Source organism: Euprymna scolopes, chromosome 33 (genome assembly GCF_053919585.1).
Source record: "Euprymna scolopes isolate OS-2025 chromosome 33, ASM5391958v1, whole genome shotgun sequence".
Classification (NCBI taxonomy): Eukaryota; Metazoa; Mollusca; class Cephalopoda; order Sepiida; family Sepiolidae; genus Euprymna; species Euprymna scolopes.
Genome location: NC_136514.1, coordinates 72,006,710 through 72,030,232, shown reverse-complemented (window position 1 = coordinate 72,030,232; position 23,523 = coordinate 72,006,710). Strand labels below are relative to the sequence as shown.

General features: G+C 29.4%; 1 protein-coding gene across 3 annotated transcripts in view; it reads right to left on the bottom strand.

Annotated features, from left to right (window-relative positions):
* Nucleotides 1-9,112: 9,112 nt before the first annotated feature.
* The window catches only part of LOC145258294 (contactin-like), a 276,192-nt gene continuing 261,781 nt past the window's right edge, over nucleotides 9,113-23,523 (bottom strand). For all 3 annotated transcript variants that reach the window (XR_013864091.1, XM_080116330.1, XM_080116329.1), the window contains one exon: nucleotides 9,113-9,249. Coding sequence is in view for 2 of the 3 variants with exons in the window: in XM_080116330.1 (XP_079972456.1) it covers nucleotides 9,134-9,249 (116 nt within the window). In the remaining variant the exon portion in view is untranslated. The remainder of the gene's footprint in view (nucleotides 9,250-23,523) is intronic.

Sequence of the window (23,523 nt, the reverse complement as noted above, 5' to 3'; positions counted from 1 at the left end):
CCATTAGGTGAAGATAAATATTAATTAAAAATTATTTAAATAAACCTTTTAATAATAGTTTCTTTAAAATAGCATGTACAAGAAAGGGATACACAAATATATTGTAGCATATAAATAAAAAATTATACGAAACTAAGGCAAATTAAGACATGAATAATAAGACATATGAATAGAAAGTAAATTTGGAAGGTGTAGTTTAGAATTTTGAGAGTAAATCAATTAAATAAATAAATCAGAGATGGAAAAATAATTAGAAATGTTCTTTTAACTTAATAGATTAAATGAATATCAATATATATATATATATATATATATATATATATATACATATATATATATATATAGATATATATATATATATTGATATATATATATTGATATATATAAAGAAATTTCAACGAGGATTTTTCAAAATGAGGAATTTGAGCAGCCATGTTTTTTAAGGTGTTAAATTAAGCTTGTATCTGAAAGGTGTAGGTTAATCGTCTGGACAATGTGTTTGTCGTGTGTCCAATATAGTTATTAGTGTTTATATTGTTTGAGATACATTCTCCCTAGGGGAATTTGAATTGGTAGACTACATTTGCCAACACCTGAAACAACATGGCTGTCAAAAATTCTAGTTTAGTATAAAACAAAAAAAATTGTTTATATGGATCCAAACGTACAATACTGGAAGCACTGTAAATAAGAGCCAATTAGCCAAAAGTTACAAATGCACATTTTGAAAACATAATTACATTTTAAAGTAATTGAGTACATAACCATCCAATATATATATATATTTATATATATATATATATATATATATATATATGTGTGTGTGTGTGTGTGTGTGTGTGTGTGTGTGTGTGTGAGAGAGAGTATATGAGCACATATAATTATATATATATATATATATATATATATATATATATATATAAGAATACCTCAGTCTCTTGTATGGTGTAATCTAAATTTATAAATTAAAAAAAAAAATTTGATTGTAAATTCCATACCATTTTGTAAATCCCACTTTTTAACCATTTAAAATTTATTCAACACGTTAAAACATATTTTTATTCAACACGTTAAAACATATTTTTTATTCAACATGTTAAAACATATTTTTTATTCAATATTTAAAACTTTTTTTTCAACACATTAAAACATTTTTTATTCAACACGTTAAAACATATTTTTATTCAACACGTTAAAAAATATTTTTTATTCAACATGTTACAACATATTTTTTATTCAACACGTTAAAAAATATTTTTATTCAACACGTTAACACATATTTTTTATTCAACACGTTAAAACATATTTTTATTCAACATGTTAACACATATTTTTTATTCAACACGTTAAAACATTTTTTTATTCAACACGTTAAAACATATTTTTTATTCAACATTTTTAAAAATATTTTTTATTCAACATGTTAAAACATATTCTTTATTCAACATGTTAAAACATATTTTTTATTCAACACATTAAAACATTTTTATTCAACTCGTCAGGGGGCAGAAAACAAGATGGCTGACGAGAGCCGAGCATTATTTACCTGTTACAATTAACGGTGTCCCGTTGTGTTTGGGCTTTAAACCGACGATACCAATGTTTTTCTGAACTTCTGTAAAACTAATAAATAAATATTTAGCTCTTATATCGAAAAAGTTTTTCTTAGTAATCGAGAACTTTGTCGGAACTCTTTCTCCAAAATACAGTAAGCATATATATATATATATATATATATATATATATATATATATGGGGGGGTGTTTGTGTGTGTGTGTGTGTGTGTGTGAAACATTCTCTAGAAAACTCCTCTATAAAATTTTGGTCTCCAGGCTTGAAACTTGATATAAGGGGGGTTTGGATAGATGTAGAATAAATTGGGTTCACTTATTTGCTAGTAAAAATTGCTATAAAGTGGTCCAAAATGAAAAAAAAAAATAAGTTAGTCGACTAAACATGTTACTATTTGCTGAAAGCTCAAACGGTAACGACTAAGGCCGGTGCGCAAAATGTTTTGTGTTCAGTTCTACCTGTTTACTTTTACTTTTAACTTTCGAAACCAATTCTTCATATTGATTTGATACAATATAATAATCAATAGAGAATTGGTTCTATAATAATGTTAGGTTGAGAAGAAAATTCTTGCGGAATTTTTAATTTTGATCCAAATGATGTTTTTATAAATAAGTTTTGGTTATAATACCTTTACTTTATATATCATTTTGAAGGGAGTTTTTCTCTCTATCTAATCGTTTGAATTACAATCGTTTTTTTAAATAATTACGTCTTGTTTTAAGAAGATACAAGATAGAAAAAAGCAAATTCGCACAATTTTTTCTATTTTATTTCAAGCTAGTCCGAAAATCTGCTGAAAAGACTCGCGATATCAACGAAGCGTTTGGCATAGAAGCCACTATTGTACGCACAGCACAATGGTCGTTTAAGAAATTTTGTGGCGGCAACGAGAGTCTTGAATTAATGATAAGCGGAGTGGTCGGCCATCAGATGTTAACAACGATCAATTAAGATCTTTAATCAAAGCTAATTCATGCACAACTTCTGCTTCTAAATTAGGCGTAACGAAATTAGGAGTTTACAACATTCCAAAATATTATAAATTAGTTTGATATCAGAACAGTAGGAATGACTTAAATGTAGTAACTGTCTAGATTTAAGCGCTGCTAATAAAAATTACTTCAATAAATATACAACTCACATCGAATCAATGCTAAATAGATTATTGAATATTTAAAAATATTTCTCTTTTAATTTAACATGATTTTTATGTTGAGTGCTAGAAAAGCATAGTTTTTCATTCTATCCTGGGCAATGTCGAATTTTCTAGTTCTTGTGGTACATATAGCAGGTATATATTGCATACAGGTATATGTTGCATACAGGTATATGATGCATACAGGTATATGTTGCATACAGGTATATGTTGCATGCAGATATATGTTGCATACAGGTATATGTTGCATACAGGTATATGTTGCATACAGGTATATGTTGCATGCAGATATATGTTGCATACAGGTATATGTTGCATACAGGTATATGATGCATACAGGTATATGATGCATACAGGTATATGATGCATACAGGTATATGATGCATACAGGTATATGATGCATACAGGTATATGTTGCATACAGGTATATGTTGCATACAGGTATATGATGCATACAGGTATATGTTGCATACAGGTATATGTTGCATACAGGTATATGTTGCATACAGGTATATGATGCATACAGGTATATGTTGCATACAGGTATATGTTGCATACAGGTATATGATGCATACAGGTATATGATGCATACAGGTATATGTTGCATACAGGTATATGTTGCATACAGGTATATGATGCATACAGGTATATGTTGCATACAGGTATATGTTGCATACAGTTATATGTTGCATACAGGTATATGTTGCATACAGGTATATGTTGCATACAGATATATGTTGCATACAGATATATGATGCATACAGGTATATGTTGCATACAGGTATATGTTGCATACAGGTATATGATGCATACAGGTATATGTTGCATACAGGTATATGTTGCATACAGTTATATGTTGCATACAGGTATATGTTGCATACAGGTATATGTTGCATACAGATATATGTTGCATGCAGGTATATGATGCATACAGGTATATGTTGCATACAGGTATATGATGCATACAGGTATATGTTGCATACAGGTACATGTTGCATACAGGTATATGTGACATACAGATATATGTTGCATACAGGTATATGATGCATACAGGTATATGTTGCATACAGGTATATGTTGCATACAGGTATATGTTGCATACAGGTATATGATGCATACAGATATATGTTGCATACAGGTATATGTTGCATACAGGTATATGATGCATACAGGTATATGATGCATACAGGTATATGATGCATACAGGTATATGATGCATACAGGTATATGTTGCATACAGGTATATGTTGCATGCAGATATATGTTGCATACAGGTATATGTTGCATACAGGTATATGATGCATACAGGTATATGATGCATACAGGTATATGATGCATACAGGTATATGTTGCATACAGGTATATGTTGCATACAGTTATATGTTGCATACAGGTATATGTTGCATACAGGTATATGTTGCATACAGATATATGTTGCATACAGATATATGTTGCATGCAGGTATATGATGCATACAGGTATATGTTGCATACAGGTATATGATGCATACAGGTATATGTTGCATACAGGTACATGTTGCATACAGGTATATGTGACATACAGATATATGTTGCATACAGGTATATGATGCATACAGGTATATGTTGCATACAGGTATATGTTGCATACAGGTATATGTTGCATGCGAGCAATGAAACTGAACCTCAATGCATTCGATCATACACAGTTTATAATAGATAATGTGTTTCATCATTGAGAAATCCAGAAAGTGTTGATATGGCGTAAGACAGACACATCTCTCTTACTCCTTTTTATTTACTTTTATCACATTTCTACTTCCCTCCTGCCCTCTTTATACAAAGTTTAGTTTATCTCCGTTATGAAGAGTCCAGTGGATAACTGCGCAGACCCCGATGTGAGTAATATATTTATTAACGTATTTTTATTAACAGCGCCTAAATCTAGACAATTGCTACATTTCAGCCATGCCTAGAGTTCTGATATCAACTCAATTTGTTATATTTTTAATGTTGTAAACCCTATATATATATATATATATATATATATATATATATATATATATATATAAAATGAACTCATTTTTCCCCTATGGTTTTGACTTAATATGATTAAAAATCAAGAGATTACCTGCAAATGTAATATGCAAACTGCAGCACAATATCTGAGGTGTGTTATAAGCCTATTACTTATCTACTTCCTCGATAATCGTAGATTGTAGATATATATTTTTTGCTGAGAGTTCACTGCCACAATCGGTTCAAATCAATGGAAGTAGTAAAATCTTTTCTCTAATTAATTCTCTTTCCCCCGCCACCATTCACGTCGTTTCTGGGGTCGTTTACAAGGGACAGTTACGAAGGAACGCCGTTTTGGGTTTTCTTTACTTCGTAGTTGCTTTAAAAACTGGAATGGAATTTTACCGTGCCTTTCCGTTCTATACTTCCTACTGGGTGAAACGCTCCACGTATTAACCGATACCGACATTCCCACAAACATTAATTCTAATCCCACGCTTTCTTTTACGTTGCTTGATTACCATTTATATTACTTCAACAAATTGCATAGCATACTATTTAAACACTCTCTTAGAGAAGTTCGTGTTCTGCAATACGACTTCAATTTACACACAGAAAATCGCGTTTACTAAAAAAAAAAAACCGAAACGAACTCACCTTTGATTCCATGTTTTACTACAAACTTAATTGGCTTTCAACTCTTACTTAAGTATCCAACTTTAATTATGACACGTTTGTTTCTCTTTCGGCGTAGCCTCATCGAAATAACACTTAGCAGCCGATATTCAGGTAAATGGACTTTTATATCACATTGCATTATACAACCGTTCACTTCTTCCATGTAATTTTATCGATTACGCCATTCACGTAAAACGCGCTTACAAAATGTATAGTCCGTTTAGGCTTACTCCGTTCATTGTCTTCCACTGTAGAACGCCGGATTTCAATAATTTTTTTTTTTATGTTTTTTCTTTCTTTCATGAAATACACTAACATGCTAGCCGAATGCCACTTTTTCGTTAATTATGTTTATTTAAACCGTTGCCTAAAAACGTGAATAGATTTTCCCTCTTCCTTCCTTTCAAATATTTCTCTTTAAAAAAACAAACAAAAAAAAACACATGCATTCAGTTTCACTTATTCGCCAGCGAATGAGGAGAATGAAACCAGAACTTGTAATGTGGTAGTTTTTACCAGTTTTTGCTATACAAAATTAGTTATTCTTTCAATTTCCCACTCAAAAACATTCAGATACAATTAAAAACAAAACATTCAGTTTAATCTGATGGCATGGGGAGGGGGGAACAAATAAATAAATAAATTGAGTTTCATTTTTTTGCTGAGAGGGGCCTACTGGGAACATAAACAATAATGTCATTTTTTCCAACATTTTTACACTAAAAAAAATTATTCTTTCCATTTTTTTTATGAAATAAAAATATAAAACATCATTTCCTTTTTATTTCGTTTTGTAGTTGCTTAAAAACACTGGAATGAAACTTTAACGTTCCTTTTCGTTCTATGCTGAAACGCACCATGGATTTAACCGAATCGAACTAACCTTTGATTCCATGTTTTACTACAAACTCAATTGGCCTCCAAGTCTTACTTATAACACGTTTGTTTTTCTTTTAGCGTACCCTCATCGAGTAACACTTAGCAACCGATAGTCAGGTAAATGCACTTCATATTACAGTACATGATACAACGTTCAATTCTTTCATGTTAAGTTACTTAAAATCACTAAATCGGTTGCAGTGCTCCGTGGGGTAGTGGTTAGCGTGCCGGACACTTCACATCATATTTTCACGTTCGCGCCTACCGACCGTAGTCGTTTGTTTGTTTTTTGCCTAAACCTCTAGAATGTGATTTTAAACGCCCTTTCATTAATTAAGTTTATGTACGTTTTCCATTTACTAAACTATATTCTGTTGTATTTCTGTGCCAAGAATACAGTTGCCTACAAAACTGGAATGGAATTTAACACTTCCTTCCTTTCAATTATTTATCTTAAAAAAATAAAAACATAAACTTAGTTTCATTTCTTCGCCAGCAAGGGAGGAGAATTAAAACATAATTTATGATGTTCCATTTTTTTTTTCTTTTACAGTTTTTACAAAATTAGTAATTTTTTCAATTTTTCGCGCAAAAAAATATACAGATGAAATTTAAATTTAAAAAGTGTGGTTCTTTTTGTTTGCCAGGGGGGGTGACAAATAAATAGAGTTTCATTTCTTTGCCAAGAGGGGTTAGTGGAAACATCAACAAGAATGTCCTTTTTTCCTAAAAAGAATTGGCCACTAAAAGAACTCTGATTCTTTTCATTTTTTTTTCGCAAAAAAAATAATAAATAAATAAAAATCCTTTTCGGTTTATTTCGTTTCCAAAATAATCTCCGCTGTTTGCTTTTCCTTAAACTTTATCCCGTCATATATCAACTAAATCGTTTCATAAAGTAGTAAACTTATACATTTCATTCAGTATTTGAAACGTTTAAATTATTTCTTTGGTCGGTAGCAGGGGGGGTGTTAAAACATAAACTGAATTGTGTCATTTTTTCCAGTTTAAAAGGCGATCAAATATCAGAAGTCAAACAACAAGAAGATAGAGTTCATTAGTTGAGTATGTAACAATCTTTCACTTTTTACACAATACATTTTTTTACAATATGCCACCAGTCGTAATACAACAGCAGTTGCAACCAGAAAAAGAAGTCGATAATGGGGGCATTATGAACAGTTTCAGGAAGATACGTTTGGTACTTCCTTGAACGAAAACGCAAACCGGGACTATGGGTCACATCAGCAAGTTACTTTTGACCCAAACTTATATAAGGCGGAACAGTCTCAACCTACTGATATAAACACATATGTGGAACTTATGGTTGCGCAAAACAGACAAACTATGTTAGAAGCAATACAGATACAAACACTACTTACAACTGCTCCTAAATCATCTTTCTGGTACTTAAATAAATTCAAACATGTTTCCGTAAGTATTTCTTGGTGGCCGAGCTGTTAAATTCGCACGTTTTTTTTTTTCCACACTTTATTTTCCAACTTCGCCTCAAGGCTTCGGGTTCGATCCTTCCTGCTTACCACCAAAACTTTTTTAACTCCCTCCCCCCGGAAACAAACACCCGGGCAACGATTTTTTATCATTCTTTTGTTTTGATTTACCCAAAACCACACACACCTCGAAACACCCGGGCAACGCCGGGTACCCCCGCTAGTTTTTTCATAATATAATTGTTACATTCCGCATCGTTCGAGGTGTGTATAATCTATTACACACATTGTGGCTGGTTTCCCTTTTTAGTCGTCTTTGTCGTCAATTCACATGCACACAAAAAGCTTCTTTTCAATGGAGAGTTTATCATCTTCCAAACACAGTGGCGAATAAAAATACAGAGATAGAAGGGAGAGATATTAAGGATACTGATTACTGTGTGTGTGTGTGTGTGTGTGCGTGTGTGTGTGTGTGTGTGTGTGTGAGAGAGAGAGAGAGAGAGAGAGAGTAGGGGAAGTAAGAAAGAAAAAGAATGAGGGACCGTCATTATTTTTATGAAAGCTTAAATTGTTCCCCTGTCCACTGCTATTAGAGTTTTTTGGGATTATCAGATATTTTTCACTTGAGGGTCTGACATCAACGATCTTTCTATGGTCGTCTTCGCTTTCATCGTCACTACTGACCAACACATCAATATCAGTTGGTTCTGGGTGCCAGAATTGCGGAAAACGACATTATAATCATTAACATACACATCATAGTCTTCCGTCGCAGTTCTTTCGTCGTTGATAAACATCAGCTTAACATAGCCTTCTAAGCTCTTTCGATCTGGTCTAAGCCGCAAGCAGCCGTCAACTGTCCTAAACTGAAAACTGCCCTCAACTGTTTCAAATTCAAGACCCTCTGTAAACTCACTAATTGTCTTAAATTTTCGCAAAACCCACTCTCACGCTTAAAATTGTCTATAAATTTACTCTAAATATATTGACTTTCATATCTGGTGTTTTGTCCTGTTACTACCTTGACTAACTATCCTATTTCAGATGCCTTTGTGTTAATTGGTGAACAAGCTTCCCATTGTATTTCTACCAACAGGGAAGCATTTTGCTGTCCAATACAGTGCAATTCTAATAGATTAATAAAACAAAAAACTGATGATGTCAGTAACTATTGCGGTCCTGCTACGTCAACTATTGCAACGGTTCTACAAGGAAAAAGAAAGCGATAGACAGTCAACTCTACACTTAGTATTTTAACTATTACGACAACTTGGCGAAGATTCGCCGTGGTGCTACATAATGAAAAAAGGAAATTACTTTAAAGAAGGTAGAAATATTATTTTTATCCTATTCCATATGAAAAAAAAAATGCAACGTTTTTATAATTGTTAATTTTTTTATTTGATAGAGCAAGAAAAACATAATGCCAATAATAAAAGTAAATAAAAACTTTCTGGTCTTTGTGATGATGCAATGAGTCCGACATTAGTTAAATCAACACTCACTTGGCCGCCTGAAAAGAGAAAAAATTAAAATGAAATAAAGCGGAAGTAACAAATCTAATTTCAAACATTTAAGAACGTATTTAATACTAGACACAAAATGAGTGCCGTTAAAGTGCAGTTAGTTAAAGACAAGCTACAAAAGAGTGTCGTTAAAGTGCAGTTAATTAGTTTAAGACAAGACACACGAAAGAGTGTCGTTAAAATGGAATTAATTAGTTTAAGACAAGCTACACACGAAATCTGCGTCATTCATTTGGTCATTCGGTTGCTGATACATACCAGTCGAGATTCCAATCTCAAAAATCAGTCTGGCAACGTCATTTCGGTAGCCTTTTATCTGGCGGGCTGAGGCATTTGCTCTGGGTAGTCCTAAGAGGTCCATTATCCCAGGTTTATCCTGTATTTTGGATGTAGTAACTTTATTGCTAAGTGACTAAGGCGCCTTGACCGGGGAATGCTGACTGCCTGTCGACGCAATTTTTAAAAGTTAAGAGTGCTTCTCCACTTTAGTTTCTGACTTGACTCTCCCCGCTGCTCGACTTTATGTCACATCATTCTTCAATGGGTAGCTCACACCCTCTTCTAGTTCTCATTGTCGCCTCATCAATTCACACGGACACACGAGTCTTTGCGATAAAAGATTAGTTTCTAAGCGATTTCACAAACACACACACACACAAACACACAAACACACACACACGCACATATATATATATACATATATACATACACATATATATACTTTTATTTGTTTTACATAAACTTGCTCTACTTTGTATTGAGCACTTTTGTATAAACCTCGCTTACATTTGTTCTCTGTATATTCTTAACTATAAATAATTATATATACTTTCCATTATAAAAATATATACATACTAGCAAGACCCGTGTACTCGTGTTGCCTGATGGAAATATGACCCAAAACTAGAATAGCTACGGTGAAGCCTCTGCTCTGAAAAAATACCCATGATTATCTAATGCATCGTCGTACTATAGATAAGCAGCAAAATTTAGTATTACAGAGATATTATGACGGCGATTATAAGGTCGGGTCAAGAAAATTGCGGACAGTGGCCAAAATGAAAGCATCTGGCTTCTACTTTCAGGCATTGTCTAGCATCCACTGGCCGTTATTGTTGGCATTCAACAATATGAGTTTCTCTTAAGACCAGACAAATGCAAATTCTTCCAAATTCTGTTAAATACATTTGATTCATGACAAAAATGGTCGAAAACCATACCCGGAAAATATTCAGGCAATAAAGCACATGGCCACTCCAAAGAATGTTGCAACACTACGATCCTTACTGGGCTTTATAAGTCATTATCGTTCCTTCTTATCCAAGTTATGGGGTCTCTGAATAATCTTTCACAAGATACCAAATGAAACTGGTCAAGCACATGCAAAGAATCGTTTGAGAAAATCAAAACACTTCTTAGTTCTGATCTATTGCTGATACAATAGGATCCATTATTAGACATTATTGTTGTGATCTATGCTTCAGTCTATGAGCGGTAATATTACATATTCTTCCTGATGGAAGCGAAAATCCATTGCATACGCATCAAAGTCGTTGACGTCTATGGAACGAAAGTATAGCCAAATTAAGAAATAAGCCCTACGTGGTAAAGAAATTTCACAAAATGCTATATGGTCGTCATTTTACTCACAAGCCCTTAATACCTATTTTTAGTTCGAGGAAAGGAATTTCAGTTTATACAGTAAACCGTTTACAAAGATGGACAACTATACTTTTAGATTATGACTAATTATTTCTATAAAATACAAACCAGCAGCAAAATTGGCCACGTAAATGCATTATCCAGACGCATCTCTTCTCATCAAAAAGTAGTGAAAGACACAGTCATCGCTTCTATATCTGTGGAACCTGAATTTGTCTCTGCGTTTGTTTCCACAGTGAGATCGCCTCAGAGATGATTCAGTATGCTACAGCCGCAGATCCATTATTACAGAAAGCTCGACATTTTCATCTCATAAGCTGATCAAAAACATGCACTGACCAGTAAATCCAGCCATTTTTTAAGAGATCTTTTTTATCCGAGATCAATGAAACACTTTGGGGGGCGTATTGTTGTTGCATCCAAACTTCAGAACAGAGTTTTCAAGCAATTCCCCTATGGACATCAGGGAATTAATCGGATGAAAACCTGGCACGTGGCTATGTGTATTGGCCAAACAAGACAATTAGAAGAAGTTGTGCATACTGTCAACTGGTTGCGATGTTACCCCGGAAAAAAACATTGCATGCATGGCCTACCCCAGAAATCCCTTGGTCACGATCCATATAGACATTGCAGGGCCAATAAATGGTTAAAATTCGTTAATATTGATTGATGCTTACAGTAACTGACCAGAAGTCTTCCAGATGAACCATACTACATCAAACAAAACAAAAAAAAGCTACAAAAAAAATTTCAGTTGGGTGTTCCTGTAATCTTAGTTTGATACTGCATTTATCTCAACAGAATTTTCTGACATCTGAAACAAAACAGTATTTAGCATCTCAGATCTCCACCTTTCCTTCCACAATCAAATGGCCAAGTCGAACGTTTTGTCGACCCATTTAATAGAGCACTGTTGAAACTAAAAGGCAAAGGAACTACACAAGAGATCATAGAAATATTTCTAAGAAGCTACAGAACTACCCCAAATCCAAAGTGCCCAAATGAAAAGTCTCCTACAAAAGCACTGCTGCACAGAAAAATACGTTTACCAGTAGATGTTATTCGTCCATCATCAAACAATCTTCCAAAGAGAAACAGTTCAATCGCCATCATGGAGCAAGGCCGCATAATTTCCTACTAGGACCTATTTATTATATATTAGAAAAATATTAGCGCAATGGTAAAGAAAAAAGGACACAAGCTCACAGAGTACGTCATTCTGGTAATGTAATCTATGACACAGTTATTCCATTTTTTACTGGACACATTTAAATTACCTCAAAGTGTTCAAGCAAAATGCAATAAGCAAAGCAAGTCTAAGAAGAAAGGTCCAACCCGAAGGACGAAACGAAGGTGCAAACCAACTGCAACTCTACATGTAGATCCACATCAAACATCCTTCTAGAATCATATTTTAAAAGGAAGATGTTATAATGATAAAAAGGGAAGAACGTTAAGAATGATCGCCCTTTGCTTTGGATTACGGTTATTTACGACTAGTAGATTTGAGAGGAAAGACAAGGAAAATCGCATCAAGTCCGTCCTACAATACCGTCATGTAAATAATTGAATGTTTCTACTCTGAATAAAATAGGTTAAAATACAAATATTTATTATGAATCCAGCTATGTTGGAGTCACATTTTTCCGAACACAAAATCTCTCTCTCTCTCTCTCTCTCTCTCTCTCTCTCTATATATATATATATATATATATATATATATATATATATATATATATATATACCTATCTATCTATCTATCTATCTATCTATATATGTGTGTGTATGTGTAAAAGACAATATATGCAGTAATATAATTAAAAAATAATTAAAAAATAGTAAATTATAGTAATTATAACATTTACAGATAACCTAATTTCGCATTCCTGTTCCGTTTTTTTATTGCATTTTCACCCCAAATAAGACACTGCTGTTTTGACATAGGGGGACATAATTGCAAGTATACTATGTAGTGAGTTGAGCAGCAAGATGTTTGTTTACATTACACTTGAGCTTCTACATGCCAGTACAGTTGGGGAAGCAGAAATCCTGAAGGGAATTCCAAAGTCTTGCAGTTCTGGAGATAAAAAAAAAACTATTAGAGTAGAAGACTTTCTAGCATCTGATGATCTTTATTGTGTAGGGATGGGTCGCTGTGTGTCGGGTTTGTCGGGAGTATTTACGTCGAGGATGCTACGAAGGTTTGTAGTTTGTCGGAGCATCTACCATTAAAATACTTGTAAATCAGGCAGAGGGATGCAACATTTCGTCGATGGGAAAACGGTTGAAGCCTATCTGACACCTATTAAGTTGGCGAGTCTCTTTTAAACACAGACAAATAGTAAGAGATTATTAGGGGATGCACGAGCTCAAACGTGACAACAAAACTCCATACATAAGTGAATGATAACCTTGTAGAAGTACAGGATACTTTCAGGCGTAAATAACTTTCTAGCACGGTAGGGAGAACCCACCCTCCTCGCAGCAGCCGCAGCAGTGCCCTCAATGTATCTTTTCCCTGTGGACGTTAAGCCTAGGAGTTTGAACGAAGTACATTCAGGTAATCTATTATTGGCCATAGCTATTGGTGGTTTTATAGCATTATTCTGTTTTTTTTTTAAACACACAAACACACACACACATACATACATATATATATATATATATATGAGAGAGAGAGAGATAGAAACGCACATATATAAATATATATATATGTAAACACACACACACACACACACATATATATATATATATATATATATATATATATATATATATATATATATAAGTGAAAGTGTCTGTCTGTCTGTTTTTTGTCTGTCTGTGTACATTTCCCTACGCAATAACTCTGACAATTTTCAGTCTACAGACTCGAAATTCGATATACTGGGTATGGATATTTGGGAAAATCTTTGTAATCGGTTTTCGGCCAGAAATTTGTCTGTTAAGGGGTCAACGATTTGACCTTTGAGAACACTACCAAACTCCTCTGCCAATTTTGGGTCTAAACACTTGAAACTTTGGATATAGGTTCATTGGACGCGGATCTAACTTAATAACTTGATTCGAGCCCAAAAGAATAAATGTTAAGGGGTCATAATAGGGGTCTAAGTTTAAAAGAAATTTACCTCCGCGGTCTCTACCAAATTACTCAGACAATTTCTGGTCTAAACATTTGAAATTTTACATAAAGGGTATTCAGAAATAGGGCAAGCTTTTTAATCGGTTTGGGTAGAAAATTTGAGTTACCAATACATAAATGTATGTATATATGTATGTATGTATGTCTGCATAAAAAATTCGACAGAGGCCACGGATTTTCACAAGGTCAGTATCGTTTTGAAACCGGACCCTTCAGACGACAAATACCGAAAAATTGTCTAAAAACATGAATTTCTTCACCCTCACTTTTCTACAGGGAAGGGTCGCTTTCTTTACTGATATTTTCGAAAGTCATCTCCTCTTTTCGATTTTCTAGCCTTAATTTAAACCTACATCACTTCCGGTTTGACGGTGATCGTAACAGCAAAGACACCACTTTTACCCCGTTCTGTTCCTCATTCACAGTACGGGTTCGAATCTGCCTTCCTACTACCACTTTTTTTTCTTTTGCTCAACACCTCCCCCAAACACCCGCGCAACGCCGGGCACCCATGCTAGTATATATATATATATATATATATATATATATATATATATATATATATATATATATATATATATATCGTTAGAATAGTTACTTTTATTTACCCTTTGACGTGACTTTTGGATCTTCGCGGGTTCATCCGTCCAGCATCTTCATCCCTTATCTAATGCGCATTTTGTTTGTTTATTATGCCACAATCGCTGTTGTTTGTACAGTAACATTACTTTCAACACATCCTTCATCAGATGATAACTCTGGGTTTTGTATGGTTTTGAAACAAACCCATCATTACCACTTGCGCCTATAGAAGTATATTGCGATACTTTCATACTTTGTTAGATTGTCGTGAGATTATCAGACCCAGGCTCATCGAGCTTTATCTTCGATCATTTTTACTGTATTTCCTCTTACCCGGTGGATGAAGCCCGTCGGGTTAGTAAAGAATGCGGAGGTTGAGTTGTAGAGAAAATACGTTGGCTAACCATCCATTCCGACACGTTGTTTTGTAGGTCATCAATTTATATCGACCGAAACGTTGTGAAAATCACGTTCAAGATGAGACCAGTCAAAATTCGAAGTCCAATTTTAACCTTTCGTCTGTTTGCCATGTTACAGTTTGAAATAGAATTTCGTTAGTTCATCACGTTAAAGTGACATTTCGTTGGTTTGTTACGTATGAGTTTGAAACACATTTTTTGTTAGTCTGTCACATTTTACGTTAAAATCGTATTCCATCTGTCTGATATGCTTAAGTTAAAAACAGAATTTTCGATGGTCTGTCACATCTTACGTCAAAATGGTATTTCGTTGGTCTGTCACGCTTAAGCTATTTATTCATTTCAATTTCGTTGATGTTTGTCGCACTTAAGTATAAAATGACATTTTATTTCTGTATTTTACGCTTAAAGTTTAAATTGCATGAGTGCTAGTCTGCCAACATTAAAATTTAAGTAACATCTTGGGTCTGTCATAATTAAGGTTGAAATAGTATTTGGTCTTTCACGCTCAGGTTTTAAATGGTATTTTAAGTATGTCTCACTTATGTCTAAAATAACATTTGCATCGTAAAAGACTAGATGGATTTTTGTTTCTGACAATTCAATCTCGGCACACCCATGGCCCGTCAATTTTGATGCCGTCAAGAACAAACTCAAACTAAAATTATTGCGAGATTTAAAGATAAAAAAAAAACACATTTTACCGTTTCTCTTTGAATTATTTTTTTTTTATTTCTGACTTTCGAATGACTCGCAGATTTTTGCTGAGCCCCACTTAAACCATCGGATAAGTAAAAAAAAAAACACGAAACGCTTACAATAATATTGCGCCTCGCCCAAGGTGTTTGGAAGGGGGGCGCTTTTTAACTTGGTTTGTAGTCACCGAAACTCAGAACGGAAAAAACTGACTAAAAATAGATTAAAATCAAAAGTCAAAGAAATTATATCTATTACACTAAAGCTGACTTAATCAACGTTTGCTTCCATAAAGCATTTTTATACATTTTGATCACACAACACAGAGTAATATTTTAAGTAAGAATGAGAAGTGATACCGATGAACACTAAAAAGCAAATGACTCAAATCATATACCTTCTTTCTTTCTCTGCTTAGTTTGGATTCGCTTTCCTTGCTATTTCCTAAAATTAGTAAGTTTTAACATTAAAGTGTGAACTAAAAATATTTTAACCACTGAAAATCATCCCAACCCCCAAAATGTAACACGTATATGCGAATGTAGTAAGCCGATGCAAAGTTAGTAACTTTTATAAAACAAACAGCCAAAATCTAGAGACATGGAGTATCTCAAGCCTGCTGAAGTGCAAAAGGACTCCAGAATGCCCGCTCAGTACTCCTCTCTGGCAGAAAGGACTCAATGACTCACATATATTGCTTATTTTTATTGAATAAAACGATTACGCGCACAATAGCGAATAGTTTAACCACAGAAATGGCGCCAGCTGTATTTCCCGTATAATAAAATCCTTACATTTATTACATATATATATATATATATATATATATATTATATGCATATATATTTTATTTATTATATATATATTATATGTATATATATATTATTTATTATATATATATTATATGTATATATATTTTATTTATTATATATATATTATATGTATATATATTTTATTTATTATATATATATTATATGTATATATATATTTTATTTATTATATATATATTATATGTATATATATATTTTATTTATTATATATATATTATATGTATATATATTTTATTTATTATATATATATATTATACGTATATATATGTTATTTATTATATATATATATATTATATGCATATATATTTTATTTATTATATATATATTATATGCATATATATTTTATTTATTATATATATATTATATGTATGTATATTTTATTTATTATATATATATTATATGTATATATATTTTATTTATTATATATATATATTATATGTATATATATTTTTTATTTATTATATATATTATATGTATATATATTCTATTTATTATATATATATATATTATATGCATATATATTTTATTTATTATATATATATATATATATATTATATGCATATATATTTTATTTATTATATATATATATTATATGCATATATATTTTATTTATTATATATATATATTATATGTATATATATTTTCTTTATTATATATATAGTATATGTATATATATTTTCCTTATTATATATAGTATATGTATATATATTTTATTTATTATATATATATATTATATGTATATATATTTTATTTATTATATATATATTATATGTATATATATTTTATTTATTATATATATATATATTATATGTATATATATTTTATTTATTATATATATATTATATGTATATATATATTTTATTTATTATATATATATTATATGTATATATATTTTATTTATTATATATATATATTATATGCATATATATTTTATTTATTATATATATATTATATGCATGTATATTTTATTTATTATATATATATTATATGCATATATATTTTATTTATTATATATATATATTATATGTATATATATATTTTATTTATTATATATATATTATATGTATATATATATGTTATTTATTATATATATATTATATGTATATATATATTTTATTTATTATATATATTATATCTATATATATATATATATTTTATTTATTATATATATTTTATCTATATATATATATTATTTATTATATATATATTATATGTATATATATTTTATTTATTATATATATATTATATGTATATATATATATTTTATTTATTATATATATATTATATGTATATATATTTTATTTATTATATATATATATTATATGCATATATATTTTATTTATTATATATATATTATATGCATATATATTTTATTTATTATATATATATTATATGCATATATATTTTATTTATTATATATATATTATATGTATATATATTTTATTTATTATATATATATATTATATGTATATATATTTTATTTATTATATATATATATTATATGTATATATATATTTTATTTATTATATATATATTATATGTGTATATATTTTATTTATTATATATATATATTATATGCATATATATTTTATTTATTATATATATATTATATGCATATATATTTTATTTTTATATATATATATATATTGCATATATAATTTATTTATTATATATATATTATATGTATACATATTTTATTTATTATATATATATATTATATGTATATATATTTTATTTATGATATATATATTATATGTATATATATTTTATTTATGATATATATATTATATGTATATATATTTTATTTATTATATATATATTATATGTATATATATTTTATTTATTATATATATATATTATATGTATATATATTTTTTATTTATTATATATATTATATGTATATATATTCTATTTATTATATATATATATATTATATGCATATATATTTTATTTATTATATATATATATATATATATTATATGCATATATATTTTATTTATTATATATATATATTATATGCATATATATTTTATTTATTATATATATATATTATATGTATATATATTTTCTTTATTATATATATAGTATATGTATATATATTTTCCTTATTATATATAGTATATGTATATATATTTTATTTATTATATATATATATTATATGTATATATATTTTATTTATTATATATATATTATATGTATATATATTTTATTTATTATATATATATATATTATATGTATATATATTTTATTTATTATATATATATTATATGTATATATATATTTTATTTATTATATATATATTATATGTATATATATTTTATTTATTATATATATATATTATATGCATATATATTTTATTTATTATATATATATTATATGCATGTATATTTTATTTATTATATATATATTATATGCATATATATTTTATTTATTATATATATATATTATATGTATATATATATTTTATTTATTATATATATATTATATGTATATATATATGTTATTTATTATATATATATTATATGTATATATATATTTTATTTATTATATATATTATATCTATATATATATATTTTATTTATTATATATATTTTATCTATATATATATATTATTTATTATATATATATTATATGTATATATATTTTATTTATTATATATATATTATATGTATATATATATATTTTATTTATTATATATATATTATATGTATATATATTTTATTTATTATATATATATATTATATGCATATATATTTTATTTATTATATATATATTATATGCATATATATTTTATTTATTATATATATATTATATGCATATATATTTTATTTATTATATATATATTATATGTATATATATTTTATTTATTATATATATATATTATATGTATATATATTTTATTTATTATATATATATATTATATGTATATATATATTTTATTTATTATATATATATTATATGTGTATATATTTTATTTATTATATATATATATTATATGCATATATATTTTATTTATTATATATATATTATATGCATATATATTTTATTTTTATATATATATATATTTTGCATATATAATTTATTTATTATATATATATTATATGTATACATATTTTATTTATTATATATATATATTATATGTATATATATTTTATTTATGATATATATATTATATGTATATATATTTTATTTATGATATATATATTATATGTATATATATTTTATTTATTATATATATATTATATGTATATATATTTTATTTATGATATATATATTATATGTATATATATTTTATTTATGATATATATATTATATGTATATATATTTTATTTATTATATATATATTATATGTATATATATTTTATTTATTATATATATTATATATATATATATTATATATATATATTTTATTTATTATATATATATTATATGTATATATATTTTATTTATTATATATATATTATATGTATATATATATATATTATTTATTATATATATATTATATGCATATATATTTTATTATATATATATTATATGTATATATATTTTATTATATATATATATATATATATATATATATATATATGACAATAATAATTACAAATTTAATTTCAACTTTAATTGTGTTCTTATCTTTGTATTAGTTGTTCATGCCTATCTGAAGCCATAGTTAAGTACGATAGATTTTAAATAGCTGATTTATTGGAACCGGATTATCGCTTGAGTTTTTTTTTTTCTGCGAGCTTTCTACATAAGGTAAAATCTTTATAAATATAAAAAGAATTTTAAATTTATAGAAGGCGGAACACGGCAAAGATGTAACGGATAAACTTAAGCTGAAGCAGCTAAGTAGCTTAAATTTATTTATCAAATCTATGTGTGCATACATGTATAAACATACATATGTACTTTTTAGATAATATTTTACTTGTAGGATGTTCTTTTTTTATTACATTTTCACCCCCGAAAAAGGGCTCAGTGCCACTTTTATCTATGAGACTACTATCGGGAACATAAGTTGCAGTGATACTATGTAGGGAGTTGAGCAGCAAGATGTCTGTTCACATTACACTTGAACTTCTGCATGTCAGTACAGTTCGGGAAGCCGGAACCCGGAAGGGAATTCAATACTCCGTACATGGGCGAATAGTGGATACTTTCAGGCTTCTAGTACGGTAGAGAGCACCCACCTTCTTCGCAGCAACCGTGGCAATGTTCTCAATGTATATGTCCTAACTCATGTTCCCTGTGAACGTAGAGGCAATGAGTTTGAAAGAAGTACGTTCAGGTAATGTATCTTGAGCCATAGATACTGGTGGTTGGGAAGATTTCTTATTGAAGAGAACAGACATATTCTTAGCAGTATTGAATGCGACCATCCATTTTTGTCCCCATTCCACTACAGATTTGAGGTCTTACTCTTTTGTTTATGCCATTGCCTTAGATATGTGTTCATTTGTTTTCCCTCTCACGCCTGTTATAGAGCGTGGTGTCATCAGCAAATATACCCATATAAGAAACAATAATATCAGGGAGCTCATTTATGAATATTAGGAATAATAAAGGTCCAAGGATAACCCTCTGAGGTACACCCGCATTTATGTCATATTGTTTAGATGTACGACCGTCGATGACAACCTGGCTTCTTCTCTTATTTAATAAGAATGTAATTATGTTAAGTATTAGTCCAGTGATACCGTATGGTCTGATTTTCCGTAGAAAATCGTCGTACCAAATCCTGACAAAGCCTTAGATATATCTGCAACTACTGCCCTACCCTCCCTGCTTTCTTCAGTGTATGGTATATATGTTCGGAGATTACAGTTAGGATATCTGCTATAGAACGGGCTGGCCTAAATCCATATTGATGTTCGGTCAGAAGTTTAGCAGCTTTAAGAGGTGATGAGCTAGAGCTTGATTAATTATATACTCAAATATTTTGGCGAAGAGAGAGGGGAGGCTAATGGAGCCATAATTTAACAGGTCAGTTCTTTCACCATAATTCTTGTAAACTGGCGCCACGGAAGCAGTTTTCCAGCAGTCAGGAAAGCAAAATTCCTAAAATCATTTGTTGTAAAGTTTGGAAAGGACTGGAGCACCTCAGCGGAGCATTTTTAAATACTACAGCCGGAATGAGATCGGGTCCACATGCTTTTGTCTAGTTTTTTTAATGATATCCTGGACCTGACAGGGTGAGTTTCAGATCATCTAGTGTGGTGTCGAGCTTCAAAATGATACCGACACGTGAAAATCCGTCGCTTCTGTCGAAAGTTGTAGGCATACATACATGATGATTGCAATGTCTTGTCAGACGAGTGCCACTCCCTCAGACATTTAAAATCCATGAGCCCAAATGTCTGAGGGAGTATCTATACACAGATGATGTAACAGAGTCTTAGCTTTGTACGACAGCTAAGTCTCTCTCTCGGTTCAAAATGTTGAGATCCAGCAACAAGCAAGAGCAAGATAGCCAGCAACAAATTAAACTGCAGACCAGCTTAATGCGGGTACTGGTCTTCCGCTTTATGATTTTTTAAATCAGAGATTTGCTTCTCCTAGAAAGGTTGCCTTCACCACGGCTTACGGGAGCCCTCGCCACCCCAATACACATATACACACACACACATATGTATGTCAGGTCATGTCATGTGCTACTGGTACCATGTAACCCAGTACTACCTGCCTCATGGTCGGGTCACCGGCGACTAAACTGGTTCCCCCACCAGACTTGTTTGGTGAGGAGTCTCCCTGAAGGATTAAAAACAAGACCTTCCAAAGGGCGAATGAACTCTTTTTCTGGGTCAACGGCCAACTAGCACCGTGCATACATACATACATACATACATACATACATACATTTAAACAGACATGTGATTTATATTATAGATTATTTGATCTCTGAATTATCGTATTTACATGACTGTTATTAGGTTATTATAACTTCATCGTTTGCTTCCCTTATAACTCTTTCATAATTTTGAAAAAGTGCCTATTTTGTTATAAATTCCTTATATTTCTATATTTTTTAGGTACGTGTATCTGTATTCGTTTAATAACATAGTTATGTTTTTATGTTTATGTATATTTGAATATAGTTATGTTTTTATGTTTATGTATATTTGAATATAGTTATGTGTTTATGTTTATGTATATTTGAATATAATTATGTTGTTATGTTTATGTATAATGTTTTTATGTTTATGTATATTTGAATATACGCAGGTTTAAACTTATTTATTTACACTTATATTTGTACTGTTATAGTTGTTCTGCACATATGTATTTATTTGTATGTATTTTTTATATATATATATATATGTGTGGGTGTGTTGTATGCATTAGTGTTGTTGTGTACATGTGTGAATTTATATAGTTATACATATATATATATATTACTATGTCTATTTTATTCTGGTTTTTCTAAATACTGGCATATATATCAGTTTGCTTTCCTGTCTCTTAAAAATGAAGCCGTTTAAAATTCTAATCTAATTCTTAATCCTCAATTCAAATTTATAAATTTAAAAATTATTATTATTAATCATTTCGTTCTTAATCCTTCCATATAAATTTAAATTTGCATATAGTAGATTATATCGTGAATCGCAAATAATAAAATAAAAATAATTTTATTGTATTTCTCTAGCCCAGCAAGACATAAAATAATTAAAAATAAAAAATCCATTACGGTCGCTAGTTTTTGTTTCTTCTTCTCTTTCTTCTTCTTCAAAGCAGTTTTGTCTACGTAATGAGTCTATTGTGACCTATATATATTTCTTTGTGGACTTGTAATTTTAAATCACCGCATCCCCCTTCTCTCTCCTACTCCCATACTCCCTCTCCTTTCTTTGCCCCTGTCTTTTTTCTCCCCTTACCTATGTTTCTCTGTCAGACACTGTAGGTATATCTGTGTGATTTTAATCATTT